The 26463-nt window shown below is 34.7% G+C and overlaps 1 protein-coding gene across 1 annotated transcript; it reads right to left on the reverse strand.

The window, feature by feature from the left end:
* Positions 1-17776: 17776 nt before the first annotated feature.
* On the reverse strand, positions 17777-24479 carry LOC142237859 (uncharacterized). Its single transcript, XM_075309311.1, has 2 exons — positions 23906-24479; positions 17777-18753 (listed from the first exon to the last, which is right to left on the reverse strand). The coding sequence occupies exons 1-2, from the start codon at positions 23972-23974 to the stop codon at positions 18052-18054; spliced, it is 771 nt and encodes a 256-aa protein (XP_075165426.1). The 5' UTR covers positions 23975-24479; the 3' UTR covers positions 17777-18051.
* Between the last annotated feature and the right edge of the window lie 1984 nt (positions 24480-26463).

Consider the following 26463-nt stretch of genomic DNA (forward strand, 5'->3'; position numbering starts at 1 on the left):
AAAGCGGATCAAATTTAGATATAGCTTCCATATATATGTATCGCCCGATTTCGACGAATGGGGTCATGTTGCGCTTTATTACTCACCGATTATATTCAAATTTGGTATAAAGTAATACTTTTCATCACTCTTCAACTCTGCAAAATTTCATCGAAATCGGTTCAGTTTTAGACATAGCCCGATTTTCCCAAATTTGGCCATAACACTCTTATTTATCAACCGATCTTACTCAAACTTGGCTTACTATAATCCTTTATAATGCTAGCAATATGTGCACAAAATCATCGAGATCGGTTCAGATGTAGCTATAGCTCCCATATATATGTATTGCCCGATCTTTCCAAATTTGCCGATAAAATCCTTATTTATCAACCTATCTTACTAAAATTTAGCACAAAGTAACCTTCTGTGGTATCAACCAAACCTGCGAAATATCATCCAAATCGGTTCAGATTTAGATATATGTAGCGCTCGATTTTCCAAAATTTATCCCTAATAAACTTATTTTTGGCCATAGTGGCGTCATTTATTAACCGATTTTATCCAAACTTACCACTATATAACATTCTCTGGTATCAATCAAATATGCAAAATATTATCGAAATCGATTCACGTTTAGATATAGCTCTCATATGTATGCACAGCTCGATTTTCCCAAATTTGTCCATAATTCTCTTATATATTGACAAATGTTACTCAAATCTCAAATTTGGATGTATTAGCCGATCGAGCTGAGACTTACATATAGCTCTTACATAAATACGTTGCCCGATTTTCACAAATTTGGCTACATTATCCACACTAATTGAGCGATTACCTATTTTTTAATAATGAACTCAATATTAGTGGTCCTTTAACTCTGTAGGTAGGAGCCACTGTGATGCAATGGTTAGCACGCCCGCCTTGCACACATAGGGTTCGTGGGTTCAAACCTAGTTTCGATCAAACACCAAAAAAGTTTTTCAGCGATGGATTATCCCACCTCACTAGTGCTGGTGACATTTCTGAGCTTCTCTAAGTGGTTTCACTGCAATGTGGAACGCCGTTCGGACTCGGCTTTAAAAAGGAGGTCCCTTGTCATTGAGCTTAACATACAATCGGGCAGCTCTTAGTGATAAGAGAGAAGTTAACCACTGTGGTATAAGATTGGACTGTATAGTCTAATGAGCCTGATATAGTGGGCTGCCACTATACCTAACCTAACCTAACTCTGTCGGTGTAAAACCAAGTATAGCTCCTAATATATGGCGTTTCTGTTCAGATTATGATAAAATTATAATAAACATGTACTCCTTAATTTTCATAAATAAGGAAATTCGGTTCATCTCCCAAACCTATATATAAACCAATGATAGCCCCAAATGCTTATGTCTACTAATTCACTGAGGTGGTTTAGGGTATGATATAGTCGGCCCCGTTCGACTTTCAACTTTACTCAATTGTTATACCCACCACCATAGAATGGTGATGGAGGTATAATAAGTTTGTCATTCCGTGTGTAGGTTAGGTTAGGTTATGTGGCAGCCCGATGTATCAGGCTCACTTAGACTATTCAGTCCATTGTGATACCACAGTGGTGAACTTCTCTCTTATCACTGAGTGCTGCCCGATTCCATGTTAAGCTCAATGACAAGGGACCTCCTTTTTTATAGCCGAGTCCGAACGGCGTTCCACATTCCAGTGAAACCACTTAGAGAAGCCTTGAAACCCTCAGAAATGTCACCAGCATTACTGAGGTGGGATAATCCACCGCTGAAAAACTTTTTGGTGTTCGGTCGTAGCAGGAATCGAACCCACGACCTTGTGTATGCAAGGCGGGCATGCTAACCATTGCACCACGGTGGCTCCCATTTCATGGCTCCGTGTGTAACACATCGAAATATCGATTTCCGACTATATAAAGCATATATATTCTTGATCAGGGAGAAATTCTAAGACGATACACGCAAAAAAAAAAAACGTTTGGAAAACGTGTACCGAAAACGTTTTTCTTTTGTTGGAGTTTTTTGAATTGTTTCGAAAATTTTAAACTTTTATCAGCAAAAAAAATTCGTTTGTTACAAAATTTTTATTTTTTCAATAAAAAAAGTTATTTTTGAAACAACAACACAGTCCATTTCGTTTATATCAAACACTGTTCTTTTCCGACTTTAGGTCTTTAATAAGACACATTTTACAGTTCAAAATTTAATATACTCCAAGGTAATGTTGAACATTTTTTCGGAATCTTCCGAACATATCTGGAATATATGTAAAAAAAAAAACTTTGGTCGAAGCAGGGATCGAACCCGCGACCCTTGGCATGCAAGTCGGACGTAGCAACTACTGCTCCACGGTGCCAAACTAAATGTTTGTTTCTATTAAATAAACTTTGTTTGTTCGGTTCGTGGGCGCCGCAAGCTATGCTATATAAATATAACTTACATGGATATTTATCTATTGATGACCATAACAGGTACATAGCTCAGTGGTTAGTGTGTTGGCTTACAAAGTGCATGGTCCGCGGTTCGATTCTCCGTCCAGGCGAAAGGTAACAAAAAAAATTTAAAAATTTATAAAATCGTATAATTTCTTCTACATTGTTGGTATTACAGGAAAAGGTGTTAAGAACTTAAAAACCTCGTGGATGTGAGGAAGATGTGAGGGAAAATGCTATTAGCAAGAAAACAATGTTTTTTTGAGTTTGTCTTTATGAAATTGTTTTAACATCCTGGAAAAGAATAAACGTTTATCACAAAAAGTATATACTTTTCTTCCAAATACACTTCCTTACAGCGAAAAGCAAATCAGAAACGAACTTTGTTTGTCTAAAATTTCGTTTGGGAGGAAAGAATTATTTTTTTGCGTGTATAAGCATGTCCGTCTGTCTGTCTGTTGTAATCACGCTACAGCCTTCAATAATGGCGCTATCGTCCTGAAATTTGGCACAGATTCGTTTTTTTTTGTTTGCAGGCAGGTCAAGTTCGAAGATGGGGTATATTGGTCCAAGTTTTGATATAGTCCCCATACAAACCGACTTCCTGATTTGGGGTCTTGGGCTTATAAAACTCGTAGTTTTTTGCATGAAATTGAAAATCTAGAAACTGTATTTTCTATCCGATTTGCCTGAAATTGAAAATAGGCAAGTATTTTTGGACCTTAAAGAGGTTTGTCGAAAATGGGGTGTATCGGTCCATGTTTTGGTATAGCCTCCATATAGACCGATCTCCCGATTTTACTCCTTGGGCTTCTAGAAACTGTATTTACTATCCGATTTGCCTGAAATTGGAAATCTAGACGTATTTTGGGACCATAAAGAGATGTGTAGAAAATGGTCCGTATCGATCCATGTTTTCGTATAGCTCCCATATAGACCGATCTCCCGATTTTGCTTCTTGGGCGTCTCGAAGCTGTAATTTCTATCCGATTTGCCTGAAATTGAAAATCTAGAGGTATAAAAGAAAACACTTCTTTCAGGGTATAACAGGCGCACTGATAATGAAAATTGCTTGAAATTGAAAGTAAAATTTCCAGATTTTGATATAGTCCCCATATAATCCGAGTTCCTGATTTGGTGTCTTGGGCTTATAAAAATCGTAGTTTTTTGCCTGAAATTGAAAATCTAGAGGTACTTGGGGACCATAAAAAGGTGTGCCGAAAATGGTGTCCATCGGTACATGTTTTGGTATAGCCCTCATATTTTTTTGCTTCTTGGGCTTCTAGAATCTGTATTTACTATCCGATTTGCCTAAAATTAGAAATCTAGAGGTATTTTGGGACCATAAAGAGGTGTGTCGAAAATGGTCCGCATCGGTCCATGTTTTGATATAGACCCCATATAGACCGATCTCCCGATTTTGCTTCTTGGGCGTCTAGAAACTGTATTTACTATCCGATTTGCCTGAAATTGAAAATCGGCAAGTATTTTTGGACCTTAAAGAGGTTTGTCGAAAATGGGGTGTATCGGTCCATGTTTTGGTATAGCCTCCATATAGACCGATCTCCCATTTTACTTCTTGGGCTTCTAGAAACGGTTTTTACTATCCGATTTGCTTGAAATTGGAAATCTAGACGTATTTTGGGACCATAAAGAGGTGTGTAGAAAATGGTCCGTATCGATCCATGTTTTCGTATAGCTCCCATATAGACCGATCTCCCGATTTTGCTTCTTGTGCATCTCGAAACTGTATTTTCTAACCGATTTGCCTGAAATTGAAAATCTAGAGGTATAAAAGAAAACACTTCTTTCAGGGTATAATAGGCGCACTGATCATGAAAATTGCTTGAAATTGAAAGTAAAATTTCCAGATTTTACTCATTGTATTCATTTAAATAATGTCGGAAAAAAACTACAGATTTAAGATTTCAAATCAAGGAGTTATTTCATCATATACACGATATGTTTATGGTTTCTCTAAAACTCAAACAAAATTGGTTCTCATAAATCCAGAATCTGATCTAGTCTTCATAGGTAGAATCTGCTTGAAATGATTTGCTTGGGAGCAAATTTGTCATCAAACCCCCTAAAATTCTACATATTATCAAGAAACCCGCTACGACGAAGAGTTTTCAAAGTAAACTATTATATTTTATTCATGGTGGTGGGTATTTAAGATTCGGTCCGGCCAAACTTACTGCTGTATATACTTGTTTTATAATAAGTTTGTATCTTAAGTCTTTCGTTTTTTGTTTTTTTGACTCTATGAAAATATTGAAATAATTAAAATACAAGGAGGTGTTAATTCCAACAGTCCATAAGCATTATTGAAAACATGTGAATAGGAAATTTAAAAAAAAAAAATGTAAACATCTGCTCTTAAATAAAATAAGCGAAATTTAATTATGTATCCACTAAATTAATTACACCAAAGATGAAGGCAAAAAAGAATATTTTTTTGGTGGAATATGATGCAAGACTCCATCAAGAAGATGCCAGAAAAATCCTCGATTAACTTGGAACAACATGTTGCGTTGGAGCCCACAGTAGTCATTTAATTAATTAATTTATTAACCTGTAACCCTGAGGGATCCAAGCACAATACCCAGTGGTACATGCATATTTGCTGAATATGAACCAGTATACAGTATTCATTAGGGAGAACACCTTTTTTTGGGAATGAATCAATCAACACCAGAAAATTAAATATTAAAACACATTTCACCTGACAGCGTAAAGTATCAAGCGTAGAGTTAATGCATAGGATTGTGTTTGCTAATTAAAATGTAATTACGAACTTTTATAGGAAAAATTATAGGTGCAACAAAGTTTCTTATTATTGTATTAATATATATTGTATGAAATATAAAAAAAGTTTATCCTTAATTTGCAACTACTTTTAAATAATACGGACATTTGGCGTATAGGGTGGTTGAGGCCCATAGTTACAGCATCTTTTTACAAATACTTTGTGGTGACATTTGGCTCAGAGCTCACTGACAGTCATACACTAAAAAAAATATTGTCGTGAGGTCAAAGATTTCATGTCTTTGAAATACGAATGCAAATTTTGCTTAGCATAGAAGACGCATTTCTCTAATATAAAGTTTCTTTTTTCCTTGTCCAAAAGTCGATAAACTTTTCAATGATTGTCGTATTGTCTTTATAATTAAGTGATTTCACTTAAAAATAGGTATCATAGTATGAAAGAAAATATGTTTGGGCTTCTTGTCTTTGATAATTGTCTTTAATAATTAAGAAAAATTCTTTAAATTTAATGAAATTGTCTTTAAATTTGTTGTCTTTTTGTATATTGACTACAAAGCAAAAAATCATTCAAATATAACATAGGACATGTTTTTCAACACTTTATTTTAAAGATGTTTTTTACTTTAAACATAGCATAATTTCTACTGGAAGTCGAGTCTCAATTTAGAAAATAAAGTTGTCGTTAACTCGTTTTTAAAGGACTTTGATAGCATATGAAGAAAAAAAATATGAAAAAGCGAAAAATTAAAATTTGCTCCTAGAAGCAAGTACACAAAACCCAATTTTAAAAGAGAATTGTGTCTTAAAAGTATCCTTACTTGTATTCTCTGCTTTTTTGGCTCGGAATCAATAGCAACATTTTTAAAGTAAAGGCAAAATCTTTGGAACATGCTTTTTTTTTAGTGTAACAAGCGCGAAAAATATATGACAAATTAATTTCGAGCGAAAACTGTAATATTAATTTTCCGTGTTTTGTAGACTAGATATTCTAAGAAATATATCAGGAAACCGATATTTCCTTATTTTTTTAAAAATGGATTGTTTTCAAAAAACGAGTGAACAAGACCAGATGAAAGGTATGAACTTTGAGGGGTCAAAAAAAATTTTAGTGTCTTACAAAATAAATGGCATATTTGGTAAACCCCTTCACTATGGTAAAGTGAACACAACAAAAAAAATTACTGATTCAATCACAAAATTAATTGATCGAATTGATTTTTTAAATCATAATATCAATCAATCAATAACATCAATATCATTTTTAAATGACAATATCAATTGGGTATAACAAATATTTGATTGAAAAATTAATTGATTTAATTTGAAAATTTCAATTAATTTTTTAATTGGTTCACTTTAAAATTTAATTGATGTTGGTAGCAAATCAATTAATTTTTTAATTAAAAATTTGAAAATATCAATTAATTTTTTAATTTATTCAATTTAAAACTTAATTGATGTTGGTAGCAAATCAATTAATTTTTTAATTAAAAACTAAACTATTTTCAACTGCTTTTTTAACTGACTTAGTATTTGATTAAAAAATTTATTCTTAGAAATAGATTTTAAATTAAAATTAAATTACTGTTTTCTTAAGGGAAAAAATACGATGGAAGCAAAAACTTGACTTGATTATGAGTTTCCGGACTCTGCCCCAGGGAAATCAACAATAATTGATTGGTATGCAAAATTCAAGCGTGGTGAAATGAGCACGGTGAAAGCAGTGGACGCCCGAAAGAGGTGGTTACCGACGAAAACATCAAAAAAATCCACCAAATGATTTTGAATGACCGTAAAATGAAGTTGATCGAGATAGCAGAGGCCTTAAACATATCAAAGCAACGTGTTGGTCATATCATTCATCGATATTTGGATATGCGGAAGCTCTGTGCAAAATGGGTGCCGCGCAAGCTCACATTTGACCAAACACAACAACGTGTTGTTGATTTTGAGCGGTGTTTGCAGCTGTTAACTCGTAATACACCCGAGTTTTTCCGTCGATAAGTGACAATGGATGAAACATGGCTCCATCACTACACTCCTGAGTCCAATCGACAGTCGGCTGAGTGGACAGCGACCGGTGAACCGTCTCCGAAGCGTGGAAGGACCCAAAACTCCGCTGGCAAAGTAATGGCCTCTGTTTTTTGGGATGCGCATGGAATAATTTTTATCGGTTATCTTGAGAAGGGAAAAACCATCAACAGTGACTATTACATGGAGTTATTGGAGCGTTTGAAGGTCGAAATCGCGGCAAAACGGTCCCATATGAAGAAGAAAAAAGTGTTGTTCCATCAAGACAACGCACCGTGCCACAAGTCATTGAGAACGATGGCAAAAATTCATGAATTGGGCTTCGAATTGCTTCCCCACCCACCGTATTCTCCAGATCTGGCCCCCAGCGACTTTTTCTTGTTCTCAGACCTCAAAAGGATGCTCGCAGGGAAAAAATTTGGCTGCAATGAAGAGGTGATCGCCGAAACTGAGGGCTATCTATATTGAGGCAAAACCGAAGGTGTACTACCAAAATGGTATCAAAAAATTGGAAGGTCGTTATAATTGTTGTATCGCTCTTCAAGGGAACTATGTTGAATAATAAAAACGAATTTTGACAAAAAAATGTGTTTTTCTTTGTAAGACCGGAGACTTATCAGCCAACCTGTTATCTCGATTAAAAAGTTAATTGTATCAATTAGTTTATTAATTGAACATTTTTTCAACTTCAATCATCGTTTTAATTGGAAATATTTTTTGGTGATATTTTTTCTGTGTGGATATAAAAATCAAAAACTGATTGAAAATCCTTGTCAAAAAATTTTTGGTCCTCTGAATTGTTTCTGGCAATCTATTTTAAATCTTTTCAGTTCCCATCTTTGCAAAGATGTTGAAGACATGTCCAATGGTTTTTCTTGTTGATACGAGACCTGCCTTCTTTGCAAATAGCATCGCATAATAAAAACGTGTAAGAAAAGTGCGAACACCACCTTAGGCTATGACCAAGTGTGATTTAGTGACCGGTTGCATCAACAGAAAGACGTACATATAATATTTAATTTAAGCTTACAAAACTTAATAATAGCAATAAATTTTGGTCTCTTCTTTGTGTTCATTGAAGCGGTAGTCGTGATTGCCGCTTAATGTTATTTTCTTAAAATGGTCAAATTATTATGCAATTGGGTTTTAAGTATGGAAAGCAATTGTCAATCAGTAACCTGGGAATAAAATATTGTTAATTTTAAACGAATTAGAAAAATTGAAAAATAAAAAGGATTAACAAACGAAAATAAGAAAGGTTTTAAATTTGAAAAGGCATTATAAGGAAGTTCGATAAAAAAATCATTCATGCTTTAAGAAAAAAGCCAACGAACGTTTTTATAGCCGATTTAAATTTAGTTTATGAAATTTGGTTGATTTTAGTTAAATTTCGTATTAAAAGTTTGAAATTTTCGAAGAAATTCAAAAAATCTTTTGTTACAGTTTTTGGCAGAACAACGTTTTCAATATAGTTTTTCAAACGTTTTTTCTTTGCGTGTAGAAACCGCAATTTTCTATGTCTACAGATGTATATCGGTATAGCCCTCACAACCAGTGATATCGTTATGCCACTTTAGTGGCAAATTTGCCACTTTTTTGTTATGCCAATAAATGTGATACCTTTTGCTTTTTTGCGCTACTTTTTTGTTATGCTGTGCCACTGTTTAAATACATAAATTTATACTGCAATATATATTACATATTTCAATTCCAAATACCATTTGTATTTTTTTTAACAAATAATCAAATTCATGATTAAAATTCTTTTTGTTTATTATCAGTGTATACTTATACCGCATACAAGTAGGCAAGAAAATTTTTCTACAGTAAATATACCGAATTAATCTTCTAAATATGACATTTCAAAGAATGCTTTTCAACTAAATTTTTATGTTAGTTAAGATCTAAATTGGATTTTTTTTCATTATGATTCATAAAACACTGATATAATTGCCGCCTTTTTTTAAGAAAAAGTCTGTCACTTTTTGTGCCATCTTCCTAAAATTAGTGTGCCACCTTTTATGGCGTGTGACACTTTTTGTGAAAACAAAAAATGTTATTCAAATCAAGTACACAATTTTTCTACAATCGCATCAAATAATTCCCTTTTTATACCCTCCACCATAGGATGGGGCTATATTAACTTTGGCATTCCGTTTGTAACACATCGAAATATTGCTCTAAGACCCCATAAAGTATATATATTCTGGGTCGTAGTGAAATTCTAAGTCGATCTGAGCATGTCCGTCCGTCTGTTGAAATCATGCTAACTTCCGAACGAAACAAGCTATCGACTTGAAACTTGGCACAAGTAAAGGGTGATTCTTTTGAGGTTAGGATTTTCATGCATTAGTATTTGACAGATCACGTGGGATTTCAGACATGGTGTCAAAGAGAAAGATGCTCAGTATGCTTTGACATTTCATCATGAATAGCCGAACGATCTGCCACAACGTCGAATTTTCAGTGAATGGGCCCTAGAAAAGTTGGCAGAAAATCCGCTTTTTTATCGACAAATTTTGTGCAGCGATGAGGCTCATTTCTGGTTGAATGGCTACGTAAATAAGCAAAATTGCCGCATTTGGAGTGAAGAGCAACCAGAAGCCGTTCAAGAACTGCCCATGCATCCCGAAAAATGCACTGTTTGGTGTGGTTTGTACGCTGGTGGAATCATTGGACCGTATTTTTTCAAAGATGCTGTTGGACGCAACGTTACGGTGAATGGCGATCGCTATCGTTCGATGCTAACAAACTTTTTGTTGCCAAAAATGGAAGAACTGAACTTGGTTGACATGTGGTTTCAACAAGATGGCGCTACATGCCACACAGCTCGCGATTCTATGGCCATTTTGAGGGAAAACTTCGGAGAACAATTCATCTCAAGAAATGGACCGGTAAGTTGGCCACCAAGATCATGCGATTTGACGCCTTTAGACTATTTTTTGTGGGGCTACGTCAAGTCTAAAGTCTACAGAAATAAGCCAGCAACTATTCCAGCTTTGGAAGACAACATTTCCGAAGAAATTCGGGCTATTCCGGCCGAAATGCTCGAAAAAGTTGCCCAAAATTGGACTTTCCGAATGGACCACCTAAGACGCAGCCGCGGTCAACATTTAAATGAAATTATCTTCAAAAAGTAAATGTCATGGACCAATCTAACGTTTCAAATAAAGAACCGATGAGATTTTGCAAATTTTATGCGTTTTTTTTTAAAAAAAAGTTATCAAGCTCTTAACAAATCACCCTTTAGTTGTTATTGATGTAGGTCGGATGGTATTGCCAATGGGCCATATCCGTCCACTTTTACGTATAGCCCCCATATAAACGGACTCCCAAATTTGGCTTTCAGACCCTCTAAGAGAAGCAAATTTCATCCGATCCGGCTGAAATTTGGTACATGGTGTTAGTATATGGTCTCTAACAACCATGCAAAAATTGGTCCATATCGGTCCACTTTTACGTATAGCCCCCATATAAACGGACCCCCCAATTTGGCTTGCGATTGCTCTAAAAGAAGCAAATTTCATCCGATCAGGCTGAAATTTGGTACATGGTGTTACTATATGGTCTCTAACAACCAAGCAAAAATTGGTCCACATCGGTCCAGAATTATATATAGCCCTCATATAAACCGATCCCCCGATTTGGCTTGCGGAACCTCTAAGAGAAGCAAATTTCATCCGATCCGGCTGAAATTTGGTACATGGTGTTGGTATATGTTCTCTAATGACCATGCAAAAATTGGTCCACATCGACCCATAATTATATATAGCCCCCATATAAGCCGATCCCCAGATTTGACCTTCGGAGCCTCTTAGAGGAGCAAAATTCATCCGATCCGGTTGAAATTTGGTACGTGGTGTTAGTATATGGTCTCTAACAACCATGCAAGAATTGGTCCATATCGGTCCATAATTATACATAGCCCCCATATAAATCGATCCCATTGTCATATTGTCAAAATGTTATTTCTATAGAAAATTTTGTCAAAATTTTATTTCTTTAGAAAATTTTGTCAAAATTTAATTTCTATAGAAAATTTTGACAAAATTTTATTTCTATTGAAAATTTTGTCAAAATTTTATTTCTATAGAAATTTTTTTTCCAAATTTTATTTCTATAGAAAATTTTGTCAAAATTTTACTTCTATAGAAAATGTTGTCAAAATTGTATTTTGTCAAAATTTTATTTCTATAGAAACTTTAATCTTAATTATATACGTATTTAATCGGCCCTTTTGTAGTTTAATATATACCACGTATGGACTATGTGGTATATATTACGTTGTTAGGAAGTTTTATGATACCTTGCCATCGGCTTCAGTAGACGTTTCTACGCAATCCATGGTGGAGGGTACATAAGCTTCGGCCTGGCCGAACTTACGGCCGTATATACTTGTTTATTTTTATTTATTTTTTATCGGAAGTTAATATCGCAATGACAGTTTTTATTTTCGCAATACGTCTTTGAAAGTCTCTACCAAATGAATTACAAACTCTAAGCAATACTTTGGGAATTTTACATTGTGTCTGTAGATACAACTTTCTGAATAGTAAATAAATACAGATTTATTATATATATATATTTAAATTTTTATATTTTTTTAATAATTTTTACTACTACAACTTTTTTATTTTATTTTTATTATTTATTATATTCTTTTTTCATTTAGTTATATTGTTAAAATTATAGGATATCCTTCATTTATTACTTTGATATTTTTTATTTTTCATTAAATCACAAACTTTAGATTTATACTTGTTTTTTTTTTCTATCGTAATTTGTTGTCTTAACTTTATATTTTCAAATATTTTATATAATTGTATTAGTTATAAGATTATTAGTTATAAGAATTTTGTATTCTTGTTTTGCGGGTATTATTCAATTAATAAATGTAAATGTAAATAATTATACAATTATTATTCGAGCTTTATGGACAGATATAGATTAAGGAACATGGTTAATAGAGCCATTGAAAATAAAACGCCAGATACAAATCTATACACGCCTGGACTGTACATGTTTCGGTTCGGGCGAATGAACCTTTCCACAGCCTTTAGTATAGATCTGGCTGGGAGAGATAACTCAATTTTGGGCCCTTTATGCTAACTCCTTATGGAGAAAACATTTGGGAAATTTCCTCTTACAAATTGAATCATCTTTTCTCCCACTGTACATCATCTTTTCATATAACTTACAAGTCCCTTAATCTTATTTTTATTTCGTTTTGTTACATAGTAATGCAACAACACGAAATTTATTTTTAGAAAGCTAATTTGTTAGAATTCACCTAAGTGGTGAACAGTCGAACAATGCTTATTGTTTCTACAATCAACTACAACATATGACAATTAACAGAAACTGGTTTCCAGGATACAACAACAATTCTAACGCGTACATTAGTCGTGTTTTTCCTAGTTTTACGACGGGCTCATCGTTGCTTATTATATTACATGTTAGCCTGATACCGAAACAGGCAATTGACGTCCAAATGCATTATATCTAATTATACAATTATTATTCGAGCTTTATGGACAGATATAGATTAAGGAACATGGTTAATATGTAAATTTTCTAAATTGAGTAAATATTACTTAGGTTAAAGTGGCAGCCCGATTAAGTTTCAGACTCACTTAGACTATTCAGTCCATTGTGATAAAAAAAATTTTACTTAACCCTCTAGAGTTCTAAAATGAAAAGCAAATTGTCAATCAATAACCCAGGGAGTAATGTTCATCTTAAATGGATCAGTTCTTTTAAGAAAACTCGAGAAACTCGAGAAAAAGAATAGTAATTATACATTTAAGATTGTTTCTAAAATTAATTAAAAAAATGAAAATTAATTACCCAATAGCATCCATAATTCAAGACATGAAACACCTTTTATGAGAAGTGTCTGTTACACATTTAACGCCACATTTCCGGAATATAGCGGGAATTGTAAAATTGGTCATCATTTTACGATTACATTGTGTTTGCCTGCTGTTACCTGTTATCATACAATGTTGCAAAATTTTAATAAATTTCTAGAATATCGCATACACAAACCCCTATACACATTCATTTATTATCTACATGGTATCATTGTAATGAACAGGCAATACATGATCAGCAATTAATTATCCGCAAGTTTGTTGCTTAAGTCTTTTGTTAATCAAAAGATCTATACTATGTTTGATGGTCTGATAATTGAATTTCGCTTGAATTTTTATTTTTTTAATGTTTTCCAAATAAGCATGGAAAGGTAACAGGTATGATGATGTAATTTAAAGATGATCATTATTAAGGAAGTAAAGGAATTAAAAGAATGGTGCAATGGTCACATTTTTTTCGCTCGTATGAAATACGCCGACAACTTTTTGCACTAAGGCTTTGGTAAACCTCGAAATAGATATTCCCACAAATGCGAATTTCCTACAAAACCCAAGTAAAGAAATAGTGTGCGAATTTCTTAAATTCCCATACCCCATAGGACTTCCCATCCATCAATGAACCTACAAATAAGTGTCCGAATGACTACTACAATATTAGATCCTGAGAATATTTTTGCTAAACACCTGCATAATCATATTTCAAAACAATTTACGGTATCCTTTTCTTCTGAAACAGGTAGGCTAGGCTATGTTTCAAACTAAATATCTGTTCCAAAAATAAGGATAATGAAGACCACATTTTTATTGAAAATGTCACATGAATTGATCCTTGATCCTTGTTTGAAGGAAGACAATTGGTTTTTGTGCAAATGATATACGAGGAAGGATACGCTTGTCTATCGCTATATATTTTGTGGTGCTTATAGTTTTTTTCCTTTTTGCCACACACAATCATTTAAGTTGGTAGATTAAAAGTGTCACAGGGAAAAAGTGGAAAGGGAAACAAAGACTGAAAAAAGGACAATAAATACAAATTGGGATACACCTGATTATTAGTTTGGTTATTGAATGAAGTAGGGGTTGTCTTTTGAACAGGTATAATGATCAGTGTTTGAAATTCAGTTTTTTATGCGATTAGAGATTTTCTTTTGAAATGCTATATAACCTTAATTGATTATAATGTCTTCAGAAAAAAAGACAATTTTGGAGTTTTTTTTATCGATGTAGGTGGCTTGAATAAGTGTAGGGATACACGGTTGTCACAGTTGGTAGAATTCTACCACAAATGTTTGATTTTTTACTGGTTGGTAGATTGGTAGAATACTTGATGGTTTGGTAGATTTTGCAATATATTCCTCTCCAAATTTTCTATAAAAATTAAATTTTTACAAAATTTTCTATAAAAAAAAAAATGACAGAATTTTCACTTCAGAAAACATAGACAATTTTGGATTTTTTTTTATCGATGTAGGTGGCTTGAATAAGTGTAGGGACAATGCCTGTAGTAGCAGGGATACACGGTTGTCACAGTTGGTAGAATTCCACCAAAAATGTTAGATTTTTTACTGTTTGGTAGATAGGTAGAATGCTTGATGGTTGGTAGATATTGCAATATATTCCTCTCCAAATTTTCTATAAAAATTAAATTTTGACAAAATTTTCTATAGAAAAACAAAATTGACAGAATTTTCTGTACAAATACAATTTTGACAAAATTTTCTATAGAAATAAAATTTGACAAAATTTTCTATAGAAATAAAATTTAGACAACATTTTCTATAGAAATAAATTTTTTATGATTTTTTATCTCATAATCTCGGCTATAGGTCTATAAATTAAATTTGTAATTGTTGGTTTCTTGTTTTTTTATTTTCCGATATTTCGGTTGACTTCGTCAGAACCGTTTTCAAGGATTTTCTCCGCTGTCTGTTTTTCTACCAGTAGAAAAAAATTTTCTATAGAAATAAAATTTAGACAAAATTTTCTATAGAACTAAAATTTGACAAAATTTTCTATAGAAATAAAATTTTGACAAAATTTTCTATAGAAATAAACTTTTGACAAAATTTTCTATAGAAATAAAATTTTGACAAAATTTTCTATAGAAATAAAATTTTGACAAAATTTTGTATAGAAATAAAATTTTGACAAAATTTTGTATAGAAATAAAATTTTGACAAAATTTTGTATAGAAATAAAATTTTGAAAATTTTTTCAATAGAAATAAAATTTTGACAAAATTTTCTATAGAAATAAAATTTTGACAAAATTTTCTATAGAAATAAAATTTTGACAAAATTTTCTATAGAAATAAAATTTTGACAAAATTTTCTATAGAAATAAAATTTTCACACAATTTTCTATAGAGATAAAATTTTGACGAAATTTTCTATAGAAATAAAATTTTGACAAAATTTTCTATAAAAAAAATTTTACAAAATTTTCTATAGAAATAAAATGTTGACAAATTTTTTTATAGAAATAAAATTTTGAAAATTTTTTCAATAGAAATAAAATTTTGACAAAATTTTGTATAGAAATAAAATTTTGAAAATTTTTTCAATAGAAATAACATTTTGACAAATTTTTCTATAGAAATCAAATTTTGACAAAATTTTGACAAAATTTTATTTCTATAGAAATAAAATTTTGACAAACTTTTCTATAGAAATAAAATTTTAACAAAATTTTCTATAGAAATAAAATGCTGACAAAATTTTCTATAGAAATAAAATTTTGACAAAACTTTCTATAGAAATAAAATTTTGACAACAATTTCTATAGAAATAAAATTTTAACAAAATTTTCTATAGAAATAAAATGTTGACAAAATTTTCTATAGAAAAAAAATTTTGACAAAATTTTCTATAAAAATAAAATTTTGACAAAATTTTCTATAGAAATAAAATGTTGATAAAATTTTCTATAGAAATACATTTCTGACAAAATTTTCTATAGAAATAAAATTTAGACAAAATTTTCTATAGAAATGAAATTTTGACAAAAATTTCTATAGAAATAAAATTTTGACAGAATTTTCTATAGAAATAAAATGTTGACAAAATTTTCTACAGAAATAAAATTTTGAAAAAACTTCCTATAGAAATAAAATTTTGACAAAATTTTCTATAGAGATAAAATTTTGACAAAATTTTCTATAGAAATAAAATTTTGACCAAATTTTCTATAGAAATAAAATTTTGACAAAATTTACTATAAAAATAAAATGTTGGCAAAATTTGCAATAGAAATAAGATTTAGCAAAATAAGATTTGTTTGTTAGTTTTCTGGTAAAATTTTCTCCAAATTTTGGTACATTATTTTTGGCTCGTGTGGCAACCGTGATCCCATACGACTTTTTGAAAAGCGATTAATCACTCTCAATTAAAGGACATGGAATATTGACACAATCATAGATTCCTCTTAGAATTGGGAAATAAATATCAGCATTCAAAATCAAATGAAATGAAAAAAAACAAGTATATGCGGCCGTAAGTTCGGACAGGTCGAATCTTATGTACCCTCCACCATGGATTGCGTAGAAAGTTCTACGAAAGACTGTCATCCACAAATTTCAACTCACTCGGATGAAATTTGATCTTCCAAGAGGCTCCAAAACCAAATCTCGGGATCGCTTTATATGGGGGCTATAAATGATTATGGACTGATACGGATCACTTTTGGCATGCTTGTTAAATATCATATACTACCACCACGTACCAAATTTCAACCAGATCGGATGAATTTTGCTTCTCCAAAAGGCACCGGAGGTCAAATCTGGCGATCGGTTTATATGGGATATATATATATATATATATATAATTATGGACTGATAGGAACCAATTCCTCCATGGTTGTTGGATACCATATACTAACATCACGAACCAAATTTCAACCGAATGGGAAGAATTTTGCTCTTCCAAGGTGCTCCAAACCAAAAAGTTTTTCAGCGGTGGATTATCCCACCTCAGTAATGCTGGTGACATTTCTGAGGGTTTCAAAGCTTCTCTAAGTGGTTTCACTGCAATGTGGAACGCCGTTCGGACTCGGCTATAAAAAGGAGGTCCCTTGTCATTGAGCTTAACATGGAATCGGGCAGCACTCAGTGATAAGAGAGAAGTTCACCAATGTGGTATCACAATGGACTGAATAGTCTAAGTGAGCCTGATACATCGGGCTGCCACCTAACCGAACCTATGGACTGATAGGAACCAATTCCTCCATGGTTGTTGGATACCATATACTAACCTCACGAACCAAATTTCAACCGAATGGGAAGAATTTTGCTCTTCCAAGGTGCTCCGGAGGTCTAATCTGGGGATCGGTTTATATGGGGCCTATATATAATTATGGGCCGATATCGACCAATTTTTGCATGGGTGTTTGAGGCCATATATTAACATCACGTACCAAATTTCAACTGAATCAGATGAATTTTGGTCTTCCAAGAGGCTCCGGAGGTCAAATCTGGTGATCGGTTTATATGGGGGCTATATATAATTATGGGCCGATATGGACCAATTTTTGCATGGTCATTAGAGACCATATACTAACATTGTTCACCCTGAGTTTAAGGTGAGAGTATCTTTAGTTTTAATTTATATAATTAAGTTTTTTGTTTTATTATTTTACGGGGTGTGCGGACGGTTTACGGCAAAAAGAAGGATGAGTAAGAACACGCATATAATTCGGCGGTAAGTACAACTCTAATTTTATTACTTCATTTCATATTTTCAATTCTAATTGTTCCTTCATTTACGATATTTACACAATTCATTTACTTAATATTACAACTGTGATGAACTCATTTGACATACGTTAATTTTTAGAACAGACTAATTCAATATAGGGAAATTCAACAATTTTATGAAATATTGGTATTAAACTCCAACATACCGGCCCCTTTGAAGGACCGAAGGTCTTCAATGAATTGGTAATGGCGCCAATTTCGAAATTGGTCTCTTATATATGCCTGTCTTTGTGGTGACTTCTGCTACTCTTACTTTTCCGTCGTTGCCTTGGATCACGTTGATGACTCTGCCGATTAGCCATTCTTGAGGCGGTAGATTGTCTTCGTGAATGAGAACCAGGCGACCGACCTCTAGGTTGGGTTGTGGTCGATTCCATTTGCCCTTGGCTTGAAGCTCCAGAATGTAGTCCCTGGACCAAGCCCGCCAAAACGCCTGCTTGAGAGCGGAGAGCATCCGCCAACGCTTGCAAAACCTCAGCTTGTTGACGTTGTCTTCGTCGACGGATTCGGGCGGCAGCGAACGCAGACCAGTTCCGATTAGCAAGTGTCCCGGTGTCAGTGCCTCTCCGTCGTTCGGGTCTTGAGACAAAGGCGCTATTGGACGACTGTTGAGCACGGCTTCTACCTCTGTAAGCATCGTTGCCATCTCTTCTTGCGTTAACAGCGCTTTGCTGACAATTCGTAGGAGCAGATACTTCGCTTGCTTGACTGCAGCTTCCCAAAGACCCCCGAAGTGTGGCGCCCTCGGAGGTATGAAGTTGAACTGCACGTTCAACGCGGCCGCATACTCTTCCACGGTTCCTCGATTTGCGAGAAATGCTTCTTGAAGGTCCTTGAGGCTCCTGCTGGCGCCTACGAAGTTCGTCGCATTGTCGCAGTAAATCTTGCTGGGGAGCCCACGCCTCGCGACAAACCTTTTAAAACAAAGAATAAAAGAATCAGATGACAAATCAGACACTAGTTCGATGTGAACCGCTTTTGACGTAAAACAGACGAAAATGGCAATATACATTTTAGTAGGTGGCCTCCCGCGAATCTTCAGAGTTACATCTACGGGACCACAAAAGTCTACGCCTGCTATGAGAAATGGGCGTACAGATCTCACTCTATCAGTGGGTAAGTTTCCCATAATTTGAGTCATCAGCTTTGGCTTATAACGATAGCAATGTACACAGTTCCGAACCACCCTACTGCACTCCTCTCGAGCATTGATCAGCCAAACTCTCTCACGAGACAACGCGACTAGTGCCTTTGTGCCAGCATGGCAGTTGTCAAGGTGGAGATTTCGCAAGTACAATGAAACAAAATGATGTTTCTTTGGGAGTAATAATGGAAACTTCGTATGATACGGCAATGGGGCATTTAGCAGCCTGCCTCCAACTCTGAGCAAAGAAAACCTTCGATTGCTTTCCGAGAAATCGTGAATGAAAGGAGTTAGCTTTTGCAAACTTGGTTGAAGACAACGAGATTTCTTTATATTAGAGATCTCTTCCGAAAAGCTGCACATCTGCACAGCTTCGACCAGTTTAAAAAATGCCCAGGTTAATTCTTGAGCCGTAAGACATAGGGTCTTCGGAACTTTGCGCCTTCTAGACCGATCTATGAAACGGAAAATGTATGCTACCACTCTCAAAAGCCTCTTATAGGACGAATGATTGACCACGAGTTCCAAAAGTATATCGTCGCAACGCTCTTTACTAACTTTGTTGTGCGTAGTGACCAGAACTTTGGATTTCCTAGCTTCCAATAATTTTTGTTCCTCAGTTAAATCAAAGTGTTGATTGACTGGCCACTTAGATGAATCATCTAGCAAGAACTTGGGTCCTGTAAACCACATTGAAGCTTTAAGTTCGTCAATATTGCATCCTCTCGATACTATGTCGGCCGGATTTTGTCTGGTTGGTACATGCCGCCAAACAGCTTTATCCGACCACTCTTGGGTCTCAGCCACTCGATTCGACACAAATGTGGCTAAAGCTGACGGATGTGTTCTTAACCAGTAGAGTGTTATTTCCGAATCGGACCAGAAATATACATTATCAATGTGAAATTTTATCAAAGGCTTAATTCTGACCCATATTTTCGACATAAGATGGGCTGCTGAAAGTTCCAATCTTGGCAGAGACATTGTTTTCAGAGGCGCTACTCTAGATTTGGCTGTCAATAATCGACAATGAACCCCATGGGCGTCTACGACCCGAACGTAGAAACAGCATCCGTAAGCTCGCATTGACGCGTCTGAAAACCCATGAATTTGAATTTCACCAGAATCCGAGGTATTCAAAAATCTGGGGATCTCAATCGTATTTAACTTCGAAATATTACATTTGAAATCTTCCCATACCGAATGAAGACGCATGGGAATCGATTCATCCCAGTCTAGTTTATTAACCCAAAGTTCCTGCAATAATATCTTGACTTTAGTTATTGTTGGGCACAATAGACCGAGGGGGTCGAATAACCTTGAAGAAACGGACAAAATGTGTCTCTTTGTGGCTTTCATATCCTGGAAATCCCCTTCAATACTGAATTTGAAAACATCTCTTTTAGGAGCCCAATTGATTCCTAGAGCGCGAGCAGTTTCGGACTCAGAATGTAAAAGTTTTTCAGTGCAACTTGCTCCATTAATCTCAGGATGGTTGGAAAGCCACTTCGTCAGGTTAAATCCTGCTGAACTGAGTATGGTGCTCACCTGGTCTCGAATTTCCAGTAGGCCATTTAAATCAGTGGCACCTGTCAGCAAGTCATCCACGTAAAAATCCTGACGAATAACGTCAGCTCCAATGGGATACATCTCCTTATATAAATCGCTCAAATAGGTTAGACAACGTATTGCCAAAAACGGGGCAGAAGATGTACCGTATGTGACCGTATTCAATCTGAAAATTTGCAAAGGGTCACTGGCGTTCTTCCTCCATAGGATTAGCTGAACATCCCTCTGTTTCTCATCAATTAAAACTTGACGATACATTTTCTCAATGTCTGCCGTCAGAACATATTTATGCATTCGGAATCGAAGCAACGTAGAATACAATTCTTCCTGGATAGTCGGACCAACCATTAATATGTCATTAAGAGATATGTTTGTAGAAGTTTTGCTTGATGCGTCAAATACGACGCGCAATTTCGTGGTTGAGCTTTGTGGTCGAAACACACACTGGTGAGGAATGAAATAATGAAAGAACTTCGGAACAGTATTATCGGTAGGTTCCATGTGTCCCAAGCGCAGATATTCTTCCATGAAAGCATTGTACATCTCTTTAGACGTTTCATCACGTGAGAGCTTTCTCTCCAGAGCAAGAAACCGTCTTTTAGCCGTTTCGAAGGACAATCCTAACTCTGCGATATCCCCTTTAAACGGCAAGGAAACCTGAAAGCGTCCTGACGGTAAACGTCGAATGTTTCTCAGAAAATGTGTTTCACAATTTTGCTGCTCTTCGGACAAAATCTTAACAGGCAGATTTGGAAGTTCTTCTAGCTGCCAAAATTTTCTCACAATATCATCAACCACTTCCCCGTTCTCAATGGAACTACTGAATTGACATACGGCCGAACAGGAGCCCTTTGACTCGTCGTATTTACCAGCTACGACCCAGCCAAGAGAAGTTTTTTGCAAAATCGGTAGGCTCGGATTAGATCGGATTTGACCAATACATAGCAGGTCGAAAAATACTTCAGCCCCAATCAATAAATCTATTCTTCGAGGCTCATTGAAACTAGGATCTGCTAGTTCAATATTCTCCGGAATATTCCAATCTGTAATGGATATTTTACTGTCGGGCTGAATACTCGTAATGGATTTCAACACCCAGAATTTCGATGAAAACTGAGTTGAATTGAGTCTCGACATTACAGACAATTGAACACAATTCCTCGAAGAAGAAGTTAACTCCGAAATGCCCGTCAAATTCAATCTTCCACTGCATCGTTTGACCTTAAGCCTTTGAACCAGGTCCTCGGTTATCAAATTCGTTTGAGAACCGGAATCTAACAGAGCCCTAGCAAAGATATGCTCCCCCGACCTACTTCGAACACGAACCAATGCGGTTGCCAGAATAACGCAATCATTCGAAGCTGAATGATTGACTGAAGCGTTTGAGGTCGTCGGCTGGTCATGGTGAACGCCACTATCGTGCATATCAGATGCATATCTATGCAATAATTGGTGGTGTGAGCTATTGCACACTCTACACTTCAATCCAGAGTTGCATTTGGCTACAGTGTGACCTTTTCTTAAGCAATTAATACAAGCGGGAATAGCCTTGACAAACTCAAATCTTTGTAGAACTGGTACTGTAGTGAAAGACGAACAATTCGTTATATCATGTTGGGTCGATCTACAGAACAAACATTTCTCAGGAGACTGCTTTTGCCTAGAGCATGTCAGTGATGACCTGCAACTTCTCTTAGACTGATTATCAAATTTAGGCTTCGAAGGCTTAGATCTTGTACCCGCAGATTCCTCAGCTGCAATATGCTGGTACCTTTTATTCAAAGCAGCCTCACAATCAGCCCATAATGGGAGTTTTTCGAAATCTAATTGTTCCTCCCATTTAGACTTAGTAACCGAATCGACCTTTGACATAACAAGATGAATTAGTATGGCGTTGGTAATTTTCTTGTCATCGCCAATAGACAGTAGTGAATCATATACAGCGGACACCGTATCAATCAAACTGCGCAATGCAGAAGCGGAAGGCTTTGTTATTTCAGGTAAATCGAAAAGTCTAGCAATATTGTCGGAAAAGATTAAGCACTCATTATCGTACACCTTCTTCAAACTAGCCAATGCTTTGGGGTAGTTCTCTTCCGAAATCTGAAATGCTTTGACAGTACCAAGAGCTTCATCAGATAAGCATGATATCAGATGATTGAACTTTTCGATATCTGTCAAAGTCGGGTCCGCGTGCACTAAATTCTCGAATAGACCTATGAAATTTTTGTATTCGGAGTACCTTCCACTAAATTTGGGGAGTCTCATGTTGGGCAAGCGAGACTGATGTTGTGGAGCACTGAAAGAAGTTTCAGGAATACTATTTCTCCTATTCTTAGCCAACATAGCTAAGAATAGGGATTTTGTGCTCACACATAGATCCTCGAGTTCAGCTCGGTCTTCATTTCCAGGGTCTAAAGAATCTAATTCGGACTGAAGTCTCATTGCATCGTCGATATACTTGTTTAGAATATCTAAGCGACATTCTAATTCAATAGTATTGAATGAAATTTTCTTTTGGCGAAAAGAAGTTTTTATTCTTTCGATATTCTCCATAATTTTGTCTTTTTGTTGCTTTATATTAGCTAATTCTGACTCGGGCGTACCCTGATGCTTTTTACCACCAGCCATTATAAATTAAGGTTAATCGTCACAACAAAGAAGAAAAACCCTCTACACAATTATATCTATTTGTTAGTTATGGTAGGCTATAGATTATATTTCGAATTTACTAATCACGCACTTTTCTATTTATTTATACGACAGCACCAATATTTGCCCCTCGATTGCTTTATTAAGTAATTATTTGAATATATTGTTTATGAACTTTGATTTGAATCTGATAATATTATCGACTTCAATGCAATCGTGTAGTCTAAGGTACGTTTAAACTTATTTGAACAATAGTCGATAATACAGTTACCGACTACTCGAGTACCCACTCCTGAGTATGTCAAAGTAAACAAACCAAACCAAGGAGTGGACGAAGCAAATTGGAAATAATATTTAATAAAATTATTTAAATGCTGAAGTGCGGAATAATTTATGGTAAAGTTGTGTATTCGTTAAATCAAAATTTATGAAAGTGAACTATGGCAACTATGTGAAATGGCCACAAAAAAAGTGATACGTGGTAAATAACAAGTAAATACAAACTTGATAATTAAGTTTTATGCCGCGAATAATTATTGCCAAAGCGGTTCTCAAATATGATATGTGAAAGAAGTAATAAAGCGTAACGTGATAATTTGTGTGAAGTGTAAACAATTACAAGAAATTTGAATAATTTGCAAATTCTCTGAACCTGAGTAATTTACAGGTTAGGATCACACAGATTATTACAACGCTTTTACCTGTGAATCAGAATCACTCTCCTGATTGTGTTTGCTCCTACAAAGTCGACAATTGCAGCGACGGGGCATTTGGACACTTATATGACACCAAATTTATTTTTATATTTCCAATAATTTGGATATGTTAAGTGTTCAATGTTCTTCTTTTTGTCTTTTGGTTTTAATTTGCAGTAACTTTGCAATTATGTGATTGTAATAACTTAACAAACACTACCGACGCGTATCCCGGGTTTCGGCACCAAAATGTTCACCCTGAGTTTAAGGTGAGAGTATCTTTAGTTTTAATTTATATAATTAAGTTTTTTGTTTTATTATTTTACGGGGTGTGCGGACGGTTTACGGCAAAAAGAAGGATGAGTAAGAACACGCATATAATTCGGCGGTAAGTACAACTCTAATTTTATTACTTCATTTCATATTTTCAATTCTAATTGTTCCTTCATTTACGATATTTACACAATTCATTTACTTAATATTACAACTGTGATGAACTCATTTGACATACGTTAATTTTTAGAACAGACTAATTCAATATAGGGAAATTCAACAATTTTATGAAATATTGGTATTAAACTCCAACAAACATCATGTACCAAATTTCAGCCGGATCGGATGAAATTTGTTTCTCTTAGAGGCTCTGCAAGCCAAATCGGGGGATTGGTTTATATGGGGGCTATATATAATTATGGACCGATGTGAACCAATTTGTGCATGGTTGTTAGAGACCATATACTAACACCATGTACCAAATTTCAGCCGGATCGGACGGACATGCTCAGATAGACTCAGAATTTCACCACGACCCAGAATATATATACTTTATGGGGTCTTAGAGCAATATTTCGATGTGTTACAAACGGAATGACAATGTGGAGGGTATAATAAAATCTCTTCAAAAACCTCTTTTCAAATTTAAAGTAGACTGATTATTTTACTCAAATGTTAAAACGGAATAATAATTTCGATTGGGAAATAAATAAAACCAAAATTCACAGGTATATGTAAATTACAAAGACAAATTGTAGTGTAAATTTGTATGCCCAGAAACGTAAGTTACTCGATTGCGCGGAGTTCTATATGATTCTTAACAATGGTGACTATAGCAGCTTTAACGTAATCAAGACAATTTCGTAATAGGCAATGATATATGAGACATTCCACAAATATTTAAGAAAGCTTCTCTGTATTATGTTGAAGTACTTTATAGACTAAGGAAGAGGGTTGGTAATGATAACAAAAAACATCGAATTTTTCCAAATTTGGAAAAATCAACTTTTCGAATTTTAAAATGTCGACTTTCGGCTTTTCATGTTTAGAAAGAGAAGAATTTTAAGGCAGAATTTCTAAATTCTAAAAAGTCGGTTGATTTCCCTACAATCACTATCGCTTGCAGAACTATACCATAATTGGGTAGTCAAACGATGACATCTACTTTTGGTTCTAACATGTATGCATTCACTTCCATCCCCTAATCATCTTCGATTCCTCGATTCTTCGATTTTTACCCTCTGGTATTTTTTGCTTTTAAAAATCGGACTTTAAATCGGTCTTATCGGCCCTTCATTGGCCAATATTTAATGCAATTTGGCATTTTTGAAACACCGGAAGAATTTGTGCAAGCGGGTATTTTATTTATGGACAAGGTTACATATCTGTCGTGAAATGGCTACATATATGCTAGTCATTTAGAGCCTTTAAAGACATACCATTTTCAGAACAAAAGCTAAACAAACATCTAAGAAAAAATTGTTAGTTAATAAAGCTAATATGAAAAACAACCAAACACACGTACACCCATGACAATTGCCACTACCATAGTTTTTCAAAGTAGAGCATTTACAAGAGAAGCTAGTTAAGTTGTCGCCTAAGATCGATAGGCCCTTACCAATATTATGATGTCTTAATAATTATGTCTTAATACCAATGACACGAATGGAGCATGCTTTGAAAATGAAAGGATGTTAATAGCTTGAACAAATAAAGCGTCAATCCCTTACTCTCTATACACTCCACCTCAACGTCCAACATTTTTTGTTACAATACAAAAATAATGTTGATATATGGACTTAAACTTAACTAAAACTATCGTATGTTAATTAGCATAGTCTACTTAAAGATGTTCGTTCCCATAGTTGTATAAGTTTTCCATGTATATGCATAAGACTTGAGACTATTAACCATAGAAGCATAGAAAATGAGTTTGTTTTTTCATTCTTCTATTTGTAGAATAGAAGGTGTTAACCAAGTAATCGATGATGTGGCAGATGGAAGCGAAGAGAGAATTCTAAAACACCTAAGACGGCAGCAAGAGCTGTGAAGTCTAAGGCCGATGGCGATGGTGATGTCTTAACTGGTTTGTAAATACTCCAGTTTACATAATATTGTCGAGTTTGTCTTTGTTGCACTATTTGTAAACCCCTCCCCCCTGGCATTGTACTTCCCTTTTCCTCTTTCTGAGTTCTTTACAATTAGTATTGGTTTGATTTTTTTTCTGTCCTCATCAGTAGATCGACTTCAGTAGGCAATTGTCTAGAAATGACTCTTGGCGTTTTTCCCAA

This window comes from Haematobia irritans, chromosome 1 (genome assembly GCF_050003625.1).
Source record: "Haematobia irritans isolate KBUSLIRL chromosome 1, ASM5000362v1, whole genome shotgun sequence".
Taxonomy (NCBI): Eukaryota; Metazoa; Arthropoda; class Insecta; order Diptera; family Muscidae; genus Haematobia; species Haematobia irritans.

Excerpts from the sequence above, each read along its gene's own strand:
- LOC142237859 (XM_075309311.1), bottom strand. The coding sequence starts at position 23,974 with ATGCCCCGTCGCTGCAATTGTCGACTTTGTAGGAGCAAACACAATCAG. Across the intron at positions 18,754-23,905 it reads AGAGTGATTCTGATTCACAG|GTTTGTCGCGAGGCGTGGGC; the intron begins GTAAAAGCGTTG and ends TTGTTTTAAAAG.